Consider the following 24837-nt stretch of genomic DNA (forward strand, 5'->3'; position numbering starts at 1 on the left):
AAATTCATACTAATAACTGGGTTGATTTAAAAAATAATTATATTCACCTCATAGGGATTTTGTGACAATGAAATTTGATGATGCACGTAAATAGTGTCTACTACAAGAAAATGCTCATTAGATGCTTATGATTATGATTAGTATAGCTGACGCTTGAACAACGTGGAGGTTAGCAGCACCAACGCCCTGCTCAATCAAAAGTATGCATGTAACTTTGACTTCCCCAAAACTTAACTACTAATAACCTACTGTTGATTGAAAGCTTGACCAATACGCGTTTTGTATGTTACAAGCATTATACTGTATTCTTACAATAAAGTAAGCTGGAGAAAAGAAAATGTTATTAAGAAACTCATAAGGAAGACAAAACACATTTATAGTACTATAGGAATACTTATTTTAAAAAGTCTGCATATAAGTGCAGTTCAAACCTATGTTGTTCAAGGGTCAACTATACAGCCAAAGAATTCCAGGAAGTGGCTAAGATGTAGTTGAATAAGAGTTCCGGTGGAGGTGAAGCGAACGTGGAACATCAGCTACCGCATTTAACTGGCATAGAAGTGAATATGATAACACAAATCCCTTTTACTCTCAAATAAACTTGCAGCAGAAGCCCTCTGAAGGGGCATTTACAAGGAGCACAGACTCAAAGCCCAGAGAGATGTTTGAATCGCTCCTGGATCAAGCCACTGAAGTGGTCAGGCCTGAGGCAGAGGGGCAGCTGAGAGTGAGAGAAAGCCTCTGAGACCTGGATTAGACGCTGCCTATGATTTCAAAGCGACTGATGACAATCCTTTTTTTCTCTCCTGAAAATAACATTTTTTTAAATGTAAATTTTAGTTAATCAGCATACAGTGCAATATTGGTTTCAGGAGTATAATTCGGTGATTCATCACTTACATAAAACACTCAGTGCTCATCACAACAAGTGCCCTCCTAACACCCATCACCAATAGCCCTGGGGTGAGTTTTTGGTCTTACAAATAGTTACAGATATCGACATGTTCAATTTCTGACCACTTATCTGAGAGAGAAAAAAAATTCCCTGTGTAGTTATTGAGGTTAGAGAAAAGGTAGAGGAGGCAGAGGAGAGGGCCACACAGCATAGCACTGGAGAAAGTAATGGCTGATGGTTATGACAGTAAAATATTATTATGGAAATTTAGATGTCTCATGAAGTGCTCTGATAATTTGTTAACTTGAGGAGAAAGAGAGAAGAGATAGGACATTGACTTGGAGGAGAATATATAAGGCTTAGAGTTGACATCACAGTCTTAAGCTTAGCTTTCTTTTTTATCTTATTTTTTTATTTTATTTTTTTCATCATGGTAAGTGTACTCTTCAGTCCTATTCACCTATTTCACCCATCCCTCCACCCGCCTCCCTTCTGGTAACCATCAGTTGGTTCTCTATAGTTAAGAGTCTGTTTCTTGGTTTCTCTTTTTCCTTTGCATGTTTGTTTCTTAAATTCCATATGAGTGAAATCATATGGTATTTGTCTTTTTCTGACTTCTTTTGCTTAGCATTATATTCTATCCATGTCATCACAAATGACAAGATTCCATTCTCTTTTATGACTGAATAATATGCCATTGTATACATGTGTATGTTGTGTATGTGTGTGTGTGTGTATATATATACAACACATCCTCCTTATCCATTCATCAATTGATGCATACTTAGGCTGCTTGCTTACCTTGGCTATTGTAAATAATGCTGCAATAAACATAGGGGTATGTATATCCTTTTGAATTAGTGTTTTTGTATTTTTTGGGTAAATACCCAGTAGTGCAATTACTGGATCATAGGGTATTTACAATTTTGAGGAACCTCCATATGTTGTCTTCCACAGTGGCTGCACCAGTTTGCAAGAGTGTTCCTTTTTCTCCACATCCTCACAAACACTTGTTGTTACTTGTGTTTTTTATTTTTACCATTCTAACATATGTAAGATGATTATCTCTTTGCAGTTTTCATTTGCATTTCCCTCATGATGGATGATGCTCAGCATCTTTTCATGTGTCCACTGGCCATCTGTATATCTTCTTTGGACAAATGTCTGTTCATGTCTTCTGCCCATTTTTTAAATGGATTATTCATTTTGGGGGTATTAACTTGTATCAGTTCTTTATTTATTTTGGATACCAATCCTTTAGCAGATATGCCGTTTGCAAATATCTTCTTCCGTTCAGTAGGTTGCCTTTTAGTTTTGTGGATTATTTCCCTCACTGTGCAGAAGCTTCTTATCTTGATGTAGTTCCAATAGTTTATTTTTGCTTTTATCTCCCTTTCATCAGGAGACACACCTACAAAAATGTTTCTATGGCCAATGTCAGAGAAATAACTGCCTGTGCTCTCTTCACGGATTTTTATGGTTTCAGGTCTCACATTTAGGTCTTTAATCCATTTTGAGTTTATTTTTGTGTATGGTGTAAGAAAGTGGTCTAGTTTCATTATTTTCCATGGGACTTTCCAGTTTTCTCAACACCATTTGTTGAGGAGACTATTTTTATTCATTGTATATTCATTCCTCGTTTGTCAAAGATTAACTGACCATATAATTATGGGTTTATTTATGGATTTTCTATTGCCCCATTGATCTATATAAGTATTTTTATGCCAGTACTATACTGTTTTAATTACTACCACTTTGTAATATAACTTGAAGTCTGAAATTGTGATCCCTCCAGTTTTGTTTTGTTTTTTTTCAAGACTGCTTTAGCTACTTGAGGTCTTTTATGGTTCCATACAAATTTTAGGACTGTTTATTCTAGTTCTGTGAAAAATCCTGTTGATATTTTGATAGGAAGTGCATTAAATCTGCAGATTGCTTTGGTTAGTACAGACATTTTAACACTATTTGTTCTTCCGATCCATGAGCATGGAATGTTTTTCCATTTCTTGGCATTGTCATGAATTTCTGTCATCAGTGTTTTATAGTTTCAGAGTATAGGTCTTTCATCTTGTTGGTTAAGTTTATTCCTAGATATATGATTGTTTTGGATGCAACTGTAAATGGGATTTTCTTAATTTCACTTTCTGCTGCTTCATCAGTAGTGTATAGGAATGCAAGAAATTTCTGTACATTGATTTTTGTATCCTGCAACTTTACTGAATTCATTTATCAGTTCTAGTAAGTAGTTTTTTGGTTAACATTTTCTATACATAGTATCACATCATATGCAAATAGCGATGGTTTTAGTTCTTCCTTACCAATTTGGATGTCTTTTATTTCTTCATGTTGTCTCATAGCTGCAACTAGGATTTCTAGTACTAGGTTGAATATAAGTGTTGAAAGTGGACATCCTTGTCTTGTTCATGATCTTAGGGGAAAAGATCAGTTTTCACCATTGAGTATGATATTCACTGGGGTTTTTTCATATATGGCCTTTATTATGTTGAGTTATGTTCCCTCTAAACCTACCTAGTATAGGGTTTTTATCATGAATGGATGTTGTACCTTGTCAAATGTTTTTTTATGAAACCATTGAAATAATCATATGGTTTTTATTCTCTTATTGATGTGACATATCCTGTTGATTGTTTTGCAAATATTAAACCATCCTTGTATCCTGGGAATAAATCCTATTTATCATTGTGTATGATTTTTTTAAATGTATTGTTGGATTTGGTTTGCTACTATTTTGTTGAGGATTTTTGCCTCTATATTCATGAGAGATATTGGCCTGTAGTTCTCTTTTTCTGTGGTGTCTTTATATGGTTTTGATATCAGGGTGATACTGGCCTCATAGAATGAATTTGGAAGTTTTCCTTCTTCTTCTATTTTTTTGGGGAATAGTTTGAGAACAGGTATTAACTCTTCTTTAAATGTTTGATAGAATTTGGCTGTGAAGCTCTCTGGTCCTGGACTTTTGTTTTTTGGGAAGTTTTTAAAATTACTGATTCAATTTCATTGCTGGTAATTGCTCTGTTCAAATTTTTCTTTCTTCCTGTTTTAGTTTTGTTAGGTTTCTAGGAACTTATCCATTTCTTCTAAGTTGTTCAATTTGTTGGCATATAGGTTTTCATAATCTGTTACAATTGTATTTCTGTAGTGTTGGTTATTTCTCCTCTGTCATTGGTGATTTTGCTTATTTGGATCTTGTTTGATGAGTGTGGCTAGAGATTTATCTATTGTGTTGATCTTTTCAAAGAACCAGCTCCTGGTTTCATTGATCTGTTCTATTATTACTATTATTTTTTTAGTTTTGGGTTTTCTTTTTCTCTTTCTAGCTCCTTTAGGTATAAATTATGTTGTTTATTTGAGATTTTTTATTTTTTTTTAATTTTATTTTTTATTTTTAAAATTTACATCCAAATTAGTTAGCATATAGTGCAACAATGATTTCAGGAGTAGATTCCTTAGTGTCCCTTACCCATTTAGCCCATCCCCCTTCCCACAACCCCTCCCATAACCCTCAGTTTGTTCTCCATATTTTTTTTTGAGCTTTTATATTTTTTATTCTTCATTTAACTTTTAAAACACTACTATAGTTGAATATTAAAACAAAAACAATAATAGCAAGTAGTGAGCTATGATTATAGTCCTTCATTCATTCACTACTGCATATAAAATGCCAGCAGTGTTCTTCACTGGCCCCATTAAGAGGTCTGACACTGAACACCTCCCCTAGGATGATGTTCATCATCCTCATACGCTTCTCCATTGTAATGGCGCCTTCTTTCCTGATTTGGATCAAAGTCCACCAGTTCTACCTGGTCCATTTCATCAGTCTCTTCTACTTCCTTCCTCTCAGGTAGGCGCTTTTCCAGCAAAGACAGTTTATTAGGAGAGAGAAAGCCATTCTCAGGGAAGTTTACCTTAAATTCGATGATTAGGTGACCCTTTTCGTATGGTCTACGATAAATTGGCATGCCTTCATTCAGCACACACTTGATATCTCCATGCTTGACAATCTGACCTGGATGAGAGGTAATGACAATGGTTCTGTTGTCTAGAGTAGATTGGCTTTTGAAAGCCGCACAGTGCTTCAATCAGCTGTATGTCCATACACATGAAAAGATCCTCTCCTCGCCTAGTAAAAACAGCATGGTCCTTCTGATCTAAAACAATGATAATATCTCCTGGTTCCAGTCCAGGTTCTTGGTCTCCTTCACCATGGAATGTTATCTTCTGGCCATCTTTCATGCCTTTGTCAATATGAACTTCTAGAATCTTCTTTTCTTGAACTATCTTCCTTCCATTGCAGCTTTTACATCTATCTTTAGGACTGATCCGTTTCCCATGGCCCTGGCACTCCATGCACACAGATTGAATTTGCTGAACCATTCCAGGTCCTATCTGATGAATTCTTATTTGCATTCCAGTACCTCGGCAATTGGGACAACATTCTACCGCTCCTTTCTTACCACCTTGGCCTTCACATTTGTCGCAAATCACATTCTTTTGCAGAGCTAGTTTTCTTGTTGCACCATTATATAAATCTTCTAAGGTTACAGAGAGCTGATGCACAACATTTTTACCTCTCCTCTCTCTCTGCATCCTTCCTCCTCCTCCAAAAAACATATCAAAGATGTCCATGGGGGAGCCAAAACTACCACCTGCTCCACCTTCTTTAATTGCCTGTTCTCCTCCTTTGTCATATAATTCCCTTTTCTTCACATCAGAGAGCACTTCATAAGCTTGAGAAGTCTGTTTAAACTTCTCTCCTTCATTTGGATTCTTGTCAGGGTGGTACTTCAAAGCCAATTTCCTGTAAGCCTTTTTCAATTCTTCCTGGGTGGCATTGGGTTTGACCCCCAAAACATCATAGTAAGTAGTTTCTTTCACCATTTTCTACAGCCGGTGAGGGGGCCGAGGCCGGTGTGGGGGAGCAGGAAGGAGCGCGTTGCTGGGCGCAGCTCGGGCAGCCGCCGCTCCTCCGCTTTTCAGCGAGCGTTCTGGAAAGTTCTGCCCGGCGCGCCGCAGCCGTCGTCTTTTGTAGCCCTGTTCTCCATATTTATGGGTCTCTTCTGCTTTGTCCCCCTGCCTGTTTTTATATTATTTTTGTTTCCTTTCCCTTATGTTCATCTTTTTTTTTTCTCTTCAAGTCCTCATATGAGAGAAGTCATATGATTTTTGTTTTTCTCTGACTGACTAATTTCACTTAGCATAATACCCTCCAGTTCCATCCACGTAGTTGCAAATGGCAAGATTTCATTCTTTTTCATTGCCGAGTAATACTCCATTGTATATATATACCACATCTTCTTTATCCATTCATCCATTGATGGACATGTGGGCTCTTTTCATACTTTGGCTATTGTTGATAGTGCTGCTATAAACATGAGGGGTGCATATGTCCCTTCAAAATAGCACATCTGTATCCCTTGGATAAATGCCTAGTAGTGCAATTGCTGGGTCGTAGGGTAGTTATATTTTTAGTTTTTTTGAGGAAACTCCATACTGTTTTCCAGACTGGCTGCACCAGCTTGCATTCCAACCAGCAGTGTGAAAGGGATCCTCTTTCTCCCCATCCTTGCCAACATCTGTTGTTGTCTGAGTTGTTAATGTTAGCCATTCTGACAGGTGTAAGGTAGTATCTCATTGTGGTTTTGCTTTGTATTTCCCTGATGAGGAGTGATGAACATTTTTTCATGTGTCAGTTGGCCATCTGGATGTCTTCTTTGGAGAAGTGTCTATTCATGTCTTTTGCCCATTTATTCACTGGATTGTTTGTTTTTTGGGTGTTGAGTTTGATAAGTCCTTTATAGATTTTGGATACTAACCCTTTATCTGATATGTCATTTGCAAATATCTTCTCCCATTCTGTCTGTTGCCTTCTAGTTTTGCTGATTGTTTCCTTCGCTGTGCAGAAGAGTTTTATTTTCATGAGGTCCCAGTAGTTCATGTTTGCTTTGGTTTCCCTTGCTTCCGGAGACGTGTTGAGTAAGAAGTTGCTGCGGCCAAGATCAAAGAGGTTTTTGCCTGCTTTATCCTTGAGGATTTTGATGGCTTCCTGTCTTACATTTAGGTCTTTCATCCATTTTGAGTTTATTTTTGTGTATAGTATAAGTGGTCCGGGTTCATTCTTCTGCATGTCGCTGTCCAGTTTTCCCAGCACCACTTGCTGAAGAGACTGTCTTGATTCCATTGGATATTCTTTCCTGCTTTGTCAAAGATTAGTTAGCCATACATTTGTGGGTCCATTTCTGGGTTCTCTATTCTGTTCCATTGATCTGAGTATCTGTTCTTGTGCCAGTACCATACTGTGTTGGTGATTACAGCTTTGTAATACAGCTTGAAGTCTGGGATTGTGATGCCTCCTACTTTGGTTTTCTTTTTCAAGATTGCTTTGGCTATTCGGGGTCTTTTCTGGTTCCATACAAATTTTAGGATTATTTATGCTAGTTCTGTGAAGAATGCTGGTGTTACTTTGATAGAGATTGCATTGAATATGTAGATTGCTTTGGGTAGTATCGACAGTTTAACAACATTTGTTCTTCCTATCCAGGAGCATGGAATCTTTTTCCATTTTTTTGTGTCTTCTTCAATTTCTTTCATAAGCTTTCTATAGTTTTCAGTGTATAGATTTTTCACCTCTTTGGTTAGATTTATTCCTAGGTATTTTATGGTCTTTTGTGCAACTGTAAATGGGATCTATTCCTTGGTTTCTCTTTCTGTCACTTCATTGTTGGTGTATAGGAATGCACCCGATTTCTGTGTGTTGATTTTATATCCTGCAACTTTGCTGAATTCATGAATCAGTTCTAGCAGTTTTTTGGTGGAATCTTTTGGGTTTTCCATGTAAAGTATCATGTCATCTGCGAAGAGTGAAAGTTTGACCTCCTCCTGGCCAATTTGGGTGCCTTTTATTTCTTTGTGTTGTCTGATTGCAGAGGCTAAGACTTCCAATACTATGTTGAATAACAGTGGTGAGAGTGGACATCCCTGTCTTGTTCCTGATCTTACGGGGAAAGCTCTCAGTTTTTCCCCATTGAGGATGATATTAGCATTGGGTCATTCATATATGGCTTTTCTCGAGGTATGCTCCTTCTAGCCCTACTTTCTTGAGGGTTTTTATCAAGAAAGGATGCTATATTCTGTCAAATGCTTTCTCTGAATCTATTGAGAGGATAATATGGTTCTTGTCCTTTCTTTTATTGATGTGATGAATCATGTCGTTTTGCGGATATTGAACCAGCCCTGCATCCCAGGTATAAATCCCGCTTGGTCATGGTGAATAATTTTTTTAATGTTTTGTTGGATCCGAGATTTTTTATTTATTTATTTTTTTTTGCTTCTTGAGGTACGCTTGTCTTCCTATAAACTTCCTTCTTAGAACTACTTTTGTTGTATCCCCCAAATTTCGGACCATTGATTTTACTTGTTTCCATGTAACTTTTGATTTCTTGGTTAACCCATTCGTTGTTTTTGTTTGTTTGTTTGTTTTAATTTTTTTTTCAACGTTTTTTATTTATTTTTGGGACAGAGAGAGACAGAGCATGAACGGGGGAGGGGCAGAGAGAGAGGGAGACACAGAATCGGAAACAGGCTCCAGGCTCCAAGCCATCAGCCCAGAGCCTGACGCGGGGCTCGAACCCACGGACCGCAAGATCGTGACCTGGCTGAAGTCGGACGCTTAACCGACTGCGCCACCCAGGCGCCCCAACCCATTCGTTGTTTAGTAGCATGTTATTTAACCTCCGTGTATTTGTGCTCTTTCCAGATTTTTTCTTGTGGTTAATTTCTAGTTTCAGAGCATTGTGGTCAGAAAAGATGCATAGTATGACTTTGATTTTCTTGAATTTGTTAAGGCTTGTTTTGTGACCTAATATGTGATCTATTCTGGAGAATGTTCTGTGTGCACTTGGAAAGAATGTGTATTCTGTTGTTTTAGGATGGAATGTTCTCAATATACCTGTTAAATCTATCTGGTCCAGTGTGTCATTCAAAGCCACTGTTTCCTTGTTGATTTCCTGTTTGTATGATCTGTCCATCAATGTAAGTGCAGTGTTCAAGTCTCCTACTATTATTATATTATTATCTATTCTTTCGTTTGTTTGTTAGTAACTGTTTTTATGTATTGGGGTGCTTTCATGTTGGGTGCATAAATATTTGTAATTGTTATATTCTCTTGTTGGATTGTCCCTTTTATTATTATACAGTGTCCCTCTTTGTCTCTTGTTACAGTCTTTGTTTTAATGTTTATTTTGTCTGATAAAAGTATTGCTACTCTGGCTTTCTCTTGACATCCATTTGTATGAAAAATGTTTCTCCAACCCCTCACTTCCAATATGCAGGTGTCTGTAGGTCTGAAATAAATCTCTTGTAAGCAGCCTATAGACAGGTCTTGTGTTTTGTTTTGTTTTGTTTTGTTTATCCATTCTGTCACCCTATGTCTTTTGGTTGGACCATTTGGTCCATTAACATTCAAACTAATTACTGATAGGTATGTACTTAGTGCTATTTAGTTACTTGTTCAGTGTTGTTGTTTTTTTCTATAGATTTTCTCTAATCCTTTCGCCCTTGTTCTCTTCTCATGATAAGTTGACTTTTTTAGTGATATACTTGGATTCCTTTCTCTTTATTCTTACGTATCTATTAGTGGGTTTTGATTTGTGGTTACCATTAGGCGTGTACTTAAGCTCTTCTGCATATAGCAGTTTATATTAAGTTGATGGTTACTTAACCATCTGTACTCTTAACCCATTCTGTACTCTTCTCCTTCCCACATTTTTTTTTTATTTTTTTATTTTTTAAATTTTTTTTCAACGTTTTTTATTTATTTTTGGGACAGAGAGAGACAGAGCATGAACGGGGGAGGGGCAGAGAGAGAGGGAGATACAGAATCGGAAACAGGCTCCAGGCTCCGAGCCATCAGCCCAGAGCCTGACGCGGGGCTCGAACTCACGGACCGCGAGATCGTGACCTGGCTGAAGTCGGACGCTTAACCGACTGCGCCACCCAGGCGCCCCCCACATTTTAAATATATGTCCTATATCTATAGATATTTACTTCCTTTTATTTTATGAATCTCTTGACTGATTTTTAGAGAAGTACTTGTTTTCACTGATTTTGTGTTTCTACTTTTCATACTCTTACGGTCTTTCCTTTCCACTCAAAGAGTCACTTTTAATATTTCTTGTAGGGCTGGTTTATTGGTCACAAACTCTAATAGTTATTGTCTGAGAAACTCTTTATCTTTCTTTCTACTCTGAATGATAACCTTGCTGGATAGAGTATTCTTGGCTGCAGATTTTTCTCTCTCGGTGCTTTTGAATATATTATGCCACTCCCTTTGGCCTGAAAACTGTCTGCTGAAAAATCTACTGATAGCCTAATGGGGTTTTCCCATATGTAACTACTTCTTTTCTCTTGCTGCTTTAAAAATGTTTTTCTTTGCCATTACTTTCTGCTATTTTAATTATTATATGTCTTGGTGTAGACCTCCTTGGATTGAATTTCTGGGGGGAATCTCCGTGCCTCTTATTTCCTTTCCCAGATTAGTTTTCAGCTATTATTTCTTCAAATAAATTTTCTATTCCCTTTTCTCTCTCTTCTTCTTCTGAGACCCCTATAATGTGAATGTTACTATGTTTGATAGAATCACTGAGTTCCCTAAGAGTATTCTCAATTTGCATAATTTTCTTTCCTCTTCTTTGCTCAGCTTAGTTATTTTCCATTACTCTGTCTTAGAGATCATTAATTTGTTCCTCTGTTTCATTTAGTCTACTATTTATTCCATCAAGTGTATTATTTATTCATTTATTTTGAGGGAGAGAGAGAGAGAGAGAGTGCGCGCATAAGCAGGGGAGGGGGCAGAGAGAGAGGGAGAAAGAATCCTGCTTGTGGACTGCTTTTGGTGGTGACCATGGTGGCAAAGCATAAGCAGCAAAAGGAGAACCTAGGATAGCTTTCCTGAAGTGGGGCTTGAACTCAAACTGTGAGATCATGACCTAAGCCCAAACCAAGAGTTGGATGCTTAACCGACTGAGTCATCCAAGTGCCCCCTTTATAAAAAAATTTTTGTTAAGTTTATTTATTTGTTTATGTTGAGAGAGAGAGCGAGAGCCTCAAGTGTATTTTAAATTTCATTTATTGTGTTCTTGATCTCTGATTGGTTCTTTTTTATATCTGTGTTAAGGGTCTCACAGATGTCTTCCACTCTTCTCCAGTCGAGTATCTTTATAACCATTATTTTAAATTATCTTATCGGGCATATTACTTATGTCCATTTCGCTTAGGTCTCTCACTGTGGTTTGCTCCTATTCTTTCATTTGGGACATATTTCTCTGTCTCATTTTGTCTAACTTTCTGTGTCTGTTTCTGTGTGTTACGAAAGTCAGCCACTTCTCTTGCTCTTAACAATAACAGCCTTATAAAGAAGTCCTGTAGTGCCCCGCAATGCAGTGTCCCATGTTCCTCAGGGCCTGGGGCTTCAGGGAGTGTCTCCTATGTGTGTTGCATGGGCTCTGCTTTTGAGTTTTGCCTCTTTTTCCTTCAGTACCATTGTCTACAGAGGCTCTCTTTGTCTATTGGTCCCCAGCAGGGGTGGGGTGCATTTTAGCAAGGTGTGTGGTAGTCTGCTTACAAAATGAGACCTGCCCCTGCTGCTGCCAGAATTAAGGTCCCGCAATACACACAGGTTAGATGTGGTACTGGCAGGGTTTGCATGAGAAGGGCCCACAGCACCAAGACTGAGGCAGGCATGACTGGGAAGGGCAGATCTGCTGAAGCAAGCACTGCTTGATGTAAGCAAGTTAGGTAGTGAGTGTCCCAGCCCTGCCGGTTCCTGCGGGTGGCTGTGTGTTTGTGCTGAGCAGCAGGGGAGGGAAATGATGCTGCTAGCTCCTTTGTTCCTGGAGGGGTCTCTCCAGGTCATGCTCTGAGGTGAGCAAACACTCTCCCTCTCATCTTCTCCCAGCATTTTCCCAAGTCCTGGTCCTACAGCGTATCTGCACAGGCTGTTTGTCATGCTGTCTCTTTAAGGATAGGGATTCCATTTCCTAAAACCCTCTGGGATCTCCCAGAGCCAAGCCCACCAATTTTTAAGATTCCAAGCTTTAAGTCCTGCTGGTTATAAAAACTCATGAAATTCAGCCCCTCTTGCTTTCAAAGGCAAATGTCCTCCCTGCTCATGGGCTCTTCAGTGTGAACGTCTGTCTTTTGCCCTTCTCTGTGCCACCAGCTCCCTCCCCACCGTGTATGGTCATGATCCATTTCACTCCCAGACTGCATCTTTGCCCTTCTTACCTTCTTTGATGTGGCCTAATTTTGATTTTGGAGTTTGTTCTGCCAGTCTTCGGATCATTTTTCTGAGTGATTTATGCTGATGAGAGTGTTATCTAGTTGTATCTGTGGGACAAGGCAAGCTTATGGTCCTTCTACTCTGCCATTTTCCCAGCCAACCTCTTAAGCTTAGCTTTCTTGACAGGAGCTAAGGTAGATAGACATCGCCTGGGCACTGAGGTCCTGCACACAGGTCCTGAGGCTTCTGAGCCTGGGAGAAAGAATAAAAAAGAATAAAATTTATTTTACTTTTGGCTCCTGCAATAGCCAACTTTATTGTCCATGGGTGAATTGGTATTTGTTTCACAAGGAGAGCAGAACAAAGTCAGGAGATAATACTCAAAGATTGACATTCAAAATGAGATTATGTAGAAGACAACAGTTTTAGAAGCCAGATAATTGTTCGGGGAAGAAAGGAAAAGGAAAGGGATTTGTAAATTCTCTTTGGCTCCTCCTTTAACAATCCAACAACTAAAAATGGAGAACTCAGCGAAAATTCCTTCATGATACAGAATGACTGTCCTATAAGACTGTGATGTCCAGGTCCACTCTGTCATAGAAGGGTATGTGTGATTTAGAGGAAGTAAAAATAAACGGCCTCCCTTTTCCAGCTTTCACATTTTGCTACCAGATGTGCTTTGTTAGGTCTGCATGGCACAGTAGTTTTATAATAATAAAATTTTTTAAATAAGAAATACAAGAAGAATTCACATAAATATCCAGATTTCTAGATATTTTACAGCACACATGTGGTATTTTTAAGCATCAAGGATTTGTCAATACTGAACCCGAAATACCCCATGGCTACAATCCACCAGAACTCAATACCCGCTGTCCTTTCCAACTAGGGTCACCTGGTTTCTTACAGCCTCCACTACTCTATATTTTCTCCCAGATATAACTAATTAAATCTAATTTACATTATTTGTTGGCATTTGAGCTTGGGTCTGACCTAAGAGATGATATCAGACATGTATAGCAGAAAGGAGTATAGTGAGAGTGGAAGGTACAAGAGTGAGTTTTTGAGGCATAATTCCTAACTTCAAACTCCACTCCTCATTTAGTAGATGTGTGGCTTCTGTGCCCCTATTTCTTCATCTATAAACAGAATAATACTATCTTAGGACTTTGGTAATAGTTACACGAGATAATATACCCCTAAAGAGCTTGCTACAGCGACTGGTACGTCAGAATTTCTCCACAGATGTTAGCTGTTCTTAATGACATCATTTCCATACTCATATCTACATCATCTGAATACATTTGGTTACTTGCCTTCTCTTTCCCTGTCACTCGAAATACCTTGGTAATGGTGCCTAGCCAAAGTTCAAATCCTCCTTCTCAGGCACTGGCCCTGTACCCCTGGAAACATGAAATTTTCAGTATTTTGTGGCAAGGACAAAGGCAGACACTCTGCCCTGCTGCCTGTCTCAGGATTTTAGCTGAGGTCCCAGGAAAGTCTGCTATAACAGCTGGTGTTCTAGATCTAAGACAGAACCCAAACCTAAGTGCTACAGACCTTCTTTCTGTTTCTAGATGAGAATCTACATCCTTTAACAAAATACTACATGTCTGAGTTGTGAGTTTATAAGCTATCTTCATATTCCCCTCTTCTCTAACCCTTTCTGACAGAGGCTTGGGGCCTTACAAACCTGGTCACTACCTACCTATGTACATATAGGTGACTCTGATTATATCTAACCTCACATAGCAGTCACATCCAGAGTATCAGTAATTTTCCTTTTACAAGGAGATAACCTGTATTCCACCACAAATTAGAATAAGACAAATCAAAACCAAAAGCAAATGAAGCTATCATGGCATAGAAAAATCACAGAATAGAAGATTAAGAAGAAAAGAGCAAATGAAGCAAGAAGTCTGACTCAGTCTTACTCTGCTCAAAAGAATATTCTGTCTTTGAAGCCAAATCTCTTGGAACCACTGAAAAGCACATTCAGAAATTAATCATGCAGCATCTGGGTGTTGTATGGAAACCAATTTGACAGTAAATTTCATATATTAAAAAAAAAAAAAAAAAAAAAAAAAAAATCATGCAGCATCATTTCTCAACCAAATACGTTTTAGTTTTTAACCAAGTGCGTTATTTTTAAACACATTTATTTAAATTTCTATAAAAATTTTAAATCATAATGTAACATATGCCTGCTATAATATTTTAAATAATACAGGAATGTAAAGGGGTGCCTGGGTGGCTCAGCTGACTAAGCATCTGACTCTTGATTTCCACTCAGGTCAGGATCTCATGGTTCATGAGATCGAGCACCACATCAGGTTCTATGCTATCAGCACAGAGCCTGCTTGGAATTCTCTCTCTCCCTCTTGCTCTCTACCCCTCCCCCTGCTCGTGCACATGCACGCTCTCTCTCTTTAAATAAAGTTTTAAAGAAAATACAGGAATATAAAAAGAAGTTGATGATCTTGCCATCCTCCAAAGCCCCCTCAAACCACATATTTTCAAGGTAATCAGTTTACCGTTACCAGTTTGTGTGATTACAGCAGTTGGAGTTAAAGTCCTAAGATGACAACCAGAACAGGGAGCCTCCTCCACCAGCCCAATGGAGACTCCAGTAGACATGGTCCCTCTGACACACTTTGTCTGGTATGCACCCCCCCCCCCCCCCCCGCTGGGTAATGTTGTGATTGCCACAGAATGAGGCTGCTCTTGCTGGTTCCTTTCGACAGAGAAGCAGAGGCTCTGCCTCAATGCTCTCATTCATGCAGCAAATATCTACTAATCCTACCTCTGAGTACTAGGCACTGTCCTAGGAGCTGGGAAAACAATGACAAATATGATAGTCATGGTTCCCACTCTCAAGCAATGAATATGCAAGTAAGTAAAAGAATAATTATGAAGTGTGTTTACATGCTATGAACAAACCAAAGAGAATACTGGAACATAAATACAGAAATCACAGGTGGTCACAGATGAGCTGTGATTTATGCTGATGAGAGTGTAACTCTCTGGGGACGGCAACATTAAGAGAGAGAAGGATGGTGACACTTGGATGGGTCAGTCAACTGAGCTTTCAACTTTGGCTCAGGTCATGATCTGGCGGTTCGTGGGTTTGAGCCCCGCATCGGGCTCACAGCTGTCAGTGCAGAGACTGCTTGGGATCCCCTGCCCCCTCTCTCCCTGCCCCTACCCCGCTCATACTCATTCTCTCTCTCTCTCTCTCTCTCTCAAAAATAAATAGAGGAAAGGGGCGCCTGGGTGGCTCAGTCGGTTGAGCGCCGACTTCGGCTCAGGTCACGATCTCGCGGTCCGTGAGTTCGAGCCCCGCATCGGGCCCCTGTGCTGACAGCTCAGAGCCCGGAGCCTGTTTCAATTCTGTGTCTCCCTCTCTCTGACCCTCCCCCATTCATGCTCTGTCTCTCTCTGTCTCAAAAATAAATAAACGTTAAAAAAAATATATGGTGAAGATGGCAATACTCCTCATTTGAAAATAAAATAAAATAAAATAAAATAAAATAAAATAAAATAAAATAAAATAAAATAAAATAATAGAGGAAAATGGAAGCGTCTGAGCTATACTTTGGGTAGATTGTAGGTGATCCACTAGAATGGAGAAAAGGGTGGATATCAATGACTCTCAGGTATCCGGTATGTGCAACTGAGTGTAAGTGTCATCACTCACAGGGAGAAATCCCCTCGCTGAGGAATTCTGTCATTGTGGCATGAAGAAGGGAGGTAATTCAACTTTGTACATATTATATCTGAAAGTAAAGTGAGACATTCAAGTAAAAATGGCAAGTGGACAGTAGCTATGTGATCATGTAGCTCAGGAGAGAAGACTGGGATGTAAAATTAAGATGGCAGGATATGGGAGAAGGCGGTAGGTGTGATGGTTAATTTTAGTGTCAGCTAGGCTGGGCTAAGGGGTACCCAGATAGCTGGTAAAACATTCTGTCTGGGTGCATCTGTGAGGATGTTTCCAGAAGAAAGTAGCATTTGAATCAGTAGACTGAGTAAAGAAGATCACCTTCACAAATGAAGGTAGACACCATCCAATCCATTGAAGGCCTGAATAGAACAAAAATGCAGATGGGCAAATTTGCTCTCCTGGCTTAAGCCAGTACAGCCATTGAAGATCCTGGTTCTCAGGCCTTTGGACTCAGATTGAATTGCACCACTGGCCGGGTTCTCCAGCTTGCAGATGACTAATTGTGGGACTTGTTGGCCTCCATGATCACATGAACCAATTCCTATAATAAATAAATAATTATATATTTTTAAAGTTATAAATATAGCTTCTATGTAAACATAACATATACATATACATCTGTATTCATCTCCTTACTAGAGCTGCTTCTCTGACTAATAAAGATTTTGGTACTGGGGTACCTGGGTGGCTTGGTCGATTAAGCATCCGACTTTGGCTCAGGTCATGATCTCACGGTTCGTGGGTTCAAGCCCCATGTTGGGCTCTTTGCTGACAGCTTGGAGCCTGGAGCCTGCTTCAGATTCTGTGTCTCCCTCTTTCTCTGTCCCTCTCCCACTTTCACTCTGTTTCTCTCTGTCTCAAAAATAAACATTAAAAATTTTTTTAGTAAAAAAAAAGATTTTGGTACTGATGGTGATTCTAAAGGAGCAGAACTGTAAAGATGAGTATTCTGAATTAGTTCTGGGGTTTGTGAAATTGGCTCTCTAATCCGATGAGATTTAAAAAAAAATGTTTTTAATGTTTATTTATTTTTGAGAGAGAGAGAGAGCACAAACAGGGTAGAGGCAGAGAGAGAAGGAGACAGGATCTGAGCAGGCTCCAGGCTCCAAGCTGTCTGCACAGAGCCCGATGCGGGGCTCGAACCCATGAACTGTGAGATCATGACCTGAGCCAAAGTCAGACGCTTAACCAACTGAGTCACCCAGGTGCCCCTCTAATCTGATTAGATTTAAAGACACTAAGGACTCTATTTCCAGTAGTAAAGAGTGCAAAGATAGTTGATTGCATAATCTGGCAATAAAGATAAGCAAAATATCTCCACTGGGCGCTCATTAATTACTTATAAGAAACAAGACTAAAATGGCTATGTGTACTTTCAAACATTTTCAGAAAACTAACAAATAGGATAAGGTTGGCTAGTTGCTCCCAAGATCACTAGACAATGTGGGGAAAGAAAAGGATGAGTTCAGAGGTTTGAATGTCCAGGTCCTGGGCCACAGAAATGACAGAGAACTTCATGTGTGCCCCGAAGGAGACCTTTTATTTCCTCTAGCTGCAGGGCTGAAATTGCTGAAAATCAAACGCAGACCCTCATCCTACAAGTGGCTGCATTACGATGTAACTTGAACTCCTGGTCTTTCAAAGGCTCTACTGTTACAAAGAGGTCATTAATTGAGAAAGAATAAGTTAGAATGATGGAGGTGGGGACATCGAACTGCTAAATTTTGAAGAGTCTTCTCTGCTGGTGGAAGACTCCTCCCTGTCCCCAGGGGAACTGACTTCCCCACCCTCAGCGGAAGTGTTTCACCCAACTGCAGTGGCACTGGCCTCCCCAGACCCAGTGGCAGCAGTATCCTCATGTCCAGTAGTGTCAGCTGTTCCACCCCCATCTGAGGGGATTAACCCTGCATTGACTGAGGAAACTATAATGGCCACCCCTGAGGCAGCTGCCTTACAAGATAATACAGATTCTCCTCAGGATCCACCCCACCACCCCCTTTGCTTCCAGACCTAGAACTAGAATCAAGTCCTAGCAGGCCACTTAAGGTGAGGTGACCCATGTGCTATACTCCAAAAGAAAGAAGTATTTGATTTTTATAATCCGTACAAGCAGAAATCTGGGGCACATGTGTGGAAATGGATACTAAGGGTATGGGATAATGATGCAAGGAACATAAAGTTGGATCAGGCTGAAGTTATTGATATGGGCACACTAAACAGAGATTGTGCATTTAATTTTGCAGTTTGGGAGTTAGAAAGGCAGTTAGAGGAAGGGATTCAAAGGCTTAGGGAGATTGGAATGTCAGAGTGCATTGTGATTTAAGACTTACTTACCCACAGGGTTTGGTGGGGGGCGGGAGGGAGGAGATGGGGGGTGCTCAGACGTACGTCTTCTCACCACTACTTTGACAAATAAATTTGTGAGGGGAGCCCCAGCATCCTTGAGGAGCTCTATGATCACCCTTCTCTTATAGGACAGAACTTACAGTAGGAACTGCAGTCACAACTGGAAAACCTAAATGCATTGGGACAAATTGGACCCCAGGGTGGCAGAAGCCAAGTGGTGACACCCCAACCCCATCAGCAAGGTGGGCCTGGTTATTGCAAGGGACAAGAGAGCCAAAGCAGCAATCTGATAGTTTGACTTACACAGACTTATAGCTTTGGCTAGTTAATTATAGTGTTCCTACAAGTGAAATAGATAGAAAATCTAATAAATTCTTACTTGTTCTATACAAGCAGGAAAGTTCTACATCGGTGAACAAAAGTCTAACTTGAATCATAAAAACAGAATCAGGGACTCCTCAATCGTTCATTGACTTGAGCAAGTTTACAGACTCAGAATCCTTTGAATGAAGGGGGTGGCTCCTTCTTCTTGAAGTACATTATTGAAAATGTATACTGTCATTATTCCTCCCAGCCTTGCTCAAAGGGACCTATGGCCTTTTACCAGGGTAACTGTGAAGTGGGGAACAGGAAATATTCAGACCTTTCAGGGATTACTAGAAACTGGCTCTGAATTGACACTAATTCCAGGAGACCCAAAACCAATCAGAGTAGGGGCTCAGGAAGGCCAGGTGATAGATGGAGTTTGAGCTCAGGTCAATTTCACAGTGGGTCCAATGGGTCCCTGAACCTTCCTGTGTTTACTTTTCCAATTTCAGAATGCATACTTGGAATAGACATACTCAGCTGGTAGAATTCCTTATTGATTCCCTGACTATGGAATGAGAGCTATTATGGCAAGAAAGGTCAAACAGAAACCATTAGAAATGCCTCTACCTAGGAAAACGGCAAACCTAAAGCAATTCTTAGGAGGGATTTCAGAGCTTAGTGCCACCATCCAGGATATAAGGGATGCAGGGGCAGTGATTCCCACACATTCCCATTCAACTCACCTAAACACTGGACCATGGGATACCAAGTTACCATGAAACCTGAGCTGCCCAGCATGAACTGGGTATTATCTGATCCACCTGCTGATTTTTAGTCCCATTAAAAATCATCTTAGTCAAGATGGTCTAATAAGGACCAGATTTATCCTCCTGCCTAAAGAAACTCAAAAAATGAATAGAATATAGTACATAGTTTTCAAGGCATTGAATATCAGGTAATGTAGCTCAGTGATTCCTGAAGCATGGAAAATTAAGTGAGGTGAGCCATATGACTATGACTGTACCATCTCACACCTGGAGAATTCGCAGGCTAAGGACGTGTGCCTGAATTGAAGAGGCAAAATTGACAGTCTGGAGAGACCAAGATGGCTAGAGCTCACAGAGAAGGGAACTGGAGAAAAGAGTACAGAGAGAATACAGATCTGGAGAGGATCTCTCTCAAGTATTCAACTGAGTACTGATTGGCACACGTGTGAACAAACTACACAAAGCAGGAAAAAGCACCATAAAAAGCACAGTGCTTATTCCCTAGGGCAGAGTGAAAAATCTCACAGTCAAACACAAAGAAATCCACACCAAGACACATCATAGCCGACCTTTTAAAAACTGCAGACAAAGAGAAAAGTCTTGAAAGCAGCAAGAAAGAAATGACATTTTATCCACAAGGGGAAACAATTCAATGGTAAGATTTCCCATCAGAAACCACGCAGGCTAGAAGGAAGTACATTTTCCTATTGAAAGAAAAGAATGGGTAGATCCTATATTCAGCAAAAATATACTTCAGGAATGAAAGGGAGACACAAGACATTCTAAGATGAAGAAAACTAGGAGAATATGTTGCCAGTAGACTGACCCTAAAAGAATGGCTAAAGGAAGTACTTAGAAAATGCTGTTCTTGGGACATCAAGAACAAAGATAAAACATCATAAGAGAATGGATAAACACAACAGACTTTCCTTCCTCATTTGAGTTTTCAAAATTACATTTGACAGAGAAAGCAAAAATTATAATATTGTCTGATGTAGTTCTTGATGTATGAAAAGGAAATATTTAAAACAATTAAAAATGGAGGATTATATTATAAAGGGACATAAAAGGACAAAGGGATCCTATACTGCATTCCAACTGGTAAAATGGCAACACCTATAGACAGTGATAAGTTGTCGCAGACTATGAGTCTGGAGTTCTTTCTTATTCAGCAAGAGAGCAGACACAGAATTGAATACGAGAGTGGCTAATGTCCAGGAGGAGACAAGAGCCCCAAACAGGGGTTTTGTCTCCGTAATTATGGACCCACGTGGTGAATGTGAAGAAAGCAAGATCTTACACACGTGAATGTGGAGAAAACAATCAGACAGTAATCATTAACTTGTGTGTTGTAAGAAGCAAAGGGTCTTGGGAGCCAAGTGGGGTTTATGATCAATGTACAATAGTATATCGGTATCAGATGAAAAGTAATTTCCTGCAGGTGATATAACAAGTTACTCGTGATTCCATTACAATATCTCACTAGCTAACCTTGGGTGCTTTCGCCCCGTGGTGGCAGCTTTCTGTCCTAAGCTTTTTTCTAACCCATTTATGTAAGTAGAACCTATTTCCCCACAATAAGTTATGCATATATAACACCTCGAGCAACCACTAAAGGAGCTATACAAAGAGAGTCACTCAAAAACGTTATAGATAAATTAAAATGGAGGTTTCAGTTCAAGCCAGTGATGTAGTAGGATCCTGCACTCAACCTCTTCCCACAGACATACAAAATCTATATATGGAGAAAGATCCTCTGAGAGAAACCCAAAACTAGCTAAGCAGCTCCTACATGTTAGATAAAAAAAAAAAAAACAAAAAACAAACAAAAAAAAAACATAACATAACATGAAGGGGAGGAGAAACTGAGACACGTCATAAATGTCCCCTTCTCCCACAACACACAGCAACTTATGATCGGGAGAGAACTCACAAACCCAAGTTTCTCCTTGAAGAGTGAAGGGTTTGAACCACACACCTGGTACCCCAACTTTAAAGACCTGCACCTGAAAGACAGTCCCCAAAACATCTGGTTTTGAAAACCAATAAGGCTTGTGTCCATGAGACCCACAAGGCTATTTCAACTAAGAAACAGTTCTTAAAGGGCTTGTGCAGACTCACCCACTCCAGAGTCCAGTACAAAGGCAGCCAGCAGAAAAAGTACCAAGACTTTGGGTGAAAGAAGCTTATCTATTTATCTTAAAGCATCCGCCAGAGGGAAAAGCATCTAATTTAACACTCATCTACAGGCCTAATGAAACACTCTCCAAAACCAGAGGCCTACAGGCATCTTCTTTGTGCTCACCCTCTGCCTTGCTCCAGCCCACTGGTATCTCCTGGAAAGGAACTTATACTCTCCTCTGGTGCTCTGATATTTGTGCCTGCTGCCCACCTCTAGGTCTCCTGGTGGTCAGCGAGGCTTACACTTGTGGGTCCCACAGGATTATAGACAATGGAAAAAGACACCTTAACTACCTCCCAGGGCACAGCAGAGAAACAACAGGCTGAGGTGCCCCGTCTTCCTATGAAAGAGACTTATTAGCTTATGTTCATAGCTATGGCCTGAGGAACAGGCTTATTAAACACACATATAGGAAGCAAGCAGCAAAACTTAAAGGCAGCCTACAGAATGGGAGAAGATATTTGCAAACAGCATATTGGATAAAGGGTTAGTATTCAAAATCTATAAAGAACTTATCAAACTCAACACCCAAAAAATGAACAACCTAGTTAAGAAATGGGCAGAAGACATAAACAGGTGGCTAACAGACACATCAAAAGATGCTCAGTATTACTCATCATCAGGGACATACAAATCAAAACCGCAATGAGATACCACCTCACAACTGTCAGAATGGCTAAAATGAACAACACAAGAAACAACAGATGTTGGCAAGGATGCAGAGAAAGGGGAACCCTCTTGAACTACTGGTGGGAATGCAAACTGTTGCAGCCACTCTGGAGAACAGTATAGAGGTTCTTCAAGAAACTAAAAATAGAGGGGTGCCTGGTGGCTCAGTTGGTTAAACGACCGACTTTGGCTCAGGTCATGATGTCGCAGTTTGTGAGTTTGAGCCCCGTGTTGGGCTCTGTGCTGACAGCTCAGAGCCTGGAGTCTACTTCGGATTCTAATGTCTCCCCCTCTCTGCCCCTCTCCTGCTCATGCTCTGTGTCTCTCTATCTCTCAATAATAAATAAACGTTAAAAAATTAAAAAAAAAAAAGAAACTAAAAATAGAACTACCCTAAAATCCAGCAATTGCACTATTAGGTATTTACCCAAAGGATACAAAAATACAGATTTGAAGGGGTACATGCACCCAAATAGTTACAGCAGCATTATAAACAATAGCCAAACTATAGAGAGAGCCCAAATTTCCACAGAATGATTAATGAGTAAAGAAGATGTGGTATATATATATGCAATGGAATATTACTCAGCCATCAAAAAGAATGACATCTTGCCATTTGAAATGACGTGGATGGAGGTAGAATGTATTATGCTAAGCAAAACAAGTCAATCAGAGAAAGACAAATACCATATGATTTCACTCAATATGTGGAATTTAAGAAACAAAATAGATGAACTTATGGGAGTGGGGAGAGAAGAGAGGGAAGCAAACCATAGGAAGATTCTGAATGATAGGGAACAAACTATGGGTTGACAGAGGGAGGTGAGTGGAAGATGGGCTAGATGGGTACTAAGGAGGGAACTTGTTGTGATGAGCACTGGGTGTTTTATATAATCAAGTGTTTTGATGAATCACTGAATTCCACCCCTGAAACCAATATTGCACTGTATGTTAACTAAAGTTTAAATAAAAAACAAATAAAGTAAATAAAATTAAAAAAAAAATAAAATAAACACACATCTAAGGGCCAACTCTAATCCTCTCCAGAGACCTTGGGGGGAGGGCACTTTCTTCCTATTCTCCGTGTGCTGTACCGCAGATCATTGATGTGCCCTGGAGGGGAGTTGGTCCATACGACTGGTATCCCCTCCTGGGAACACCTCTAGTTGCCTGGCTCTGGTGGCCAGTGGCTCTTGTGTTCACGGTCCCATGGGAATGTAACAAATGAAGAGACAAGACTTGGCAGCTACCAATCTCAGGGCACAGCACAGAGACAGGGACCAAAACACACGCTGGTTTCTCTGTGAAAGAGGCTTATTTGCTCCTCTTGGAGCTTTGGCCTGAGGGGTAAACTGCTGGTTTAACACACATCTCGAGGCCCATTTAGGGACCATCTGGGGATGAGGGCCAGAGGGTACCATCTTAGCACTATCTCTCTATCTCAGTCAGGGTTGCTGGTATTTATGAAAGAGGCCTATTGGATTATCTTCATAGCTGTGGCCTGAGGGGCAGGCTTCTAATTAAACTACATCTAGGGGCCAACTTCTCCAGGGACCAGGGAGGGTAGTGGCGTCATTTCTGTGCTCTCCCTCTGCCCTGCCCCAAGTTGTTGGCATCTCTAAGGTGCTTATGTACACATCTAACACCCTGGCTGCCCAGAGGACACATCGTTTGATAGCCTAAGTCTGATGGCCAGTGGGGCTTATGTTCATGGGTTCAGTGATACAGTAGCAAAGAAAGAAACAACTCTTAACTGGCCATCAGCACAAAGGGAGCAGACAGAAACTCCTATCTCCCAGTCTTCCTCTGAAAGAGGTATATTTGCATACTCTACAAGCTACTGCCTGAGGATCTGGCTTTCATCAGCCTGAATCTAGGTGCTGACTGGGATCATCCCATTCAGGACACTGACGGGTCCTAGCACACCCTCAACTACTCAGAGTCACTAGCGTTAAAACAGGCTGTTTTCACGATCACAAAGGTTTGAAAGGCAACCAAGAGATAGGGCAAGGTTGAATAATAAAGTTCATCTACTGCACAATGCCATTCCTTTAAGACTGGGAGAGGAGGCTATTTTATCTAATGTGTGTACATTAACACAATGAAAATGAAGAAATAGGGGAATATGTTCCAAATGAAAGAACAAGATAAAACATGAGAAAAAAATATTTTGAGAGAGAGTGTGCAAGCGAGTTGGGAGAGGCATAGGGAGAGGGAGAATCTTATGCAGCTTCCATGCCCACCATGGATCCTGACACGGGGGCTCGATCTCATGACTGTGAGACCACGATCTGAGCCGAAACCAAGAGTCAGATGCTCATCTAACTGAGCCACCCAGGCACCTCTAAGTTGGTAATATCAGGGGACTTTAATACTCTGTTTTCACCAAAGGATAGATCATCCAGACAGAAAATCAATAAGTAAACATTGGCCTTAAATGACACATTAGACCAGATGAACTTAAAAGACATATACAGAACATTTCATCCAAAAGCAGCAGAATGCATACCTTTCTTAAGCACACATGGCTTAAGCAAACACATTCTCCTGGACAGCTCATAAATTAGGCCACAAAACAAGTTTTAATAAATTTAAAGAGAATGAAGTCATATCAGGCATCTTTTTCAATTACAATGGTTTGAAACTAGA

General features: G+C 40.1%; 1 protein-coding gene and 1 pseudogene across 1 annotated transcript in view; both read right to left on the reverse strand.

Moving 5' to 3' along the window:
• LOC122199380 (prostate and testis expressed protein 13-like) overlaps positions 1-24837 on the reverse strand; it is a 43107-nt gene that overhangs the window by 9225 nt on the left and 9045 nt on the right. Inside the window, exons 2-3 of the mRNA XM_042904390.1 lie at positions 16234-16456; positions 12197-12443 (exon numbers count right to left, since the gene is read on the reverse strand). Of these exons, the coding sequence (XP_042760324.1) occupies positions 12197-12254 (58 nt within the window). The 5' untranslated portion in view covers positions 12255-12443; positions 16234-16456. The remainder of the gene's footprint in view (positions 1-12196; positions 12444-16233; positions 16457-24837) is intronic.
• Positions 4449-5923, reverse strand: LOC122199378 (annotated as a pseudogene).

The sequence above is a fragment of the Panthera leo genome, chromosome D1 (genome assembly GCF_018350215.1).
Source record: "Panthera leo isolate Ple1 chromosome D1, P.leo_Ple1_pat1.1, whole genome shotgun sequence".
NCBI lineage: Eukaryota > Metazoa > Chordata > Mammalia > Carnivora > Felidae > Panthera > Panthera leo.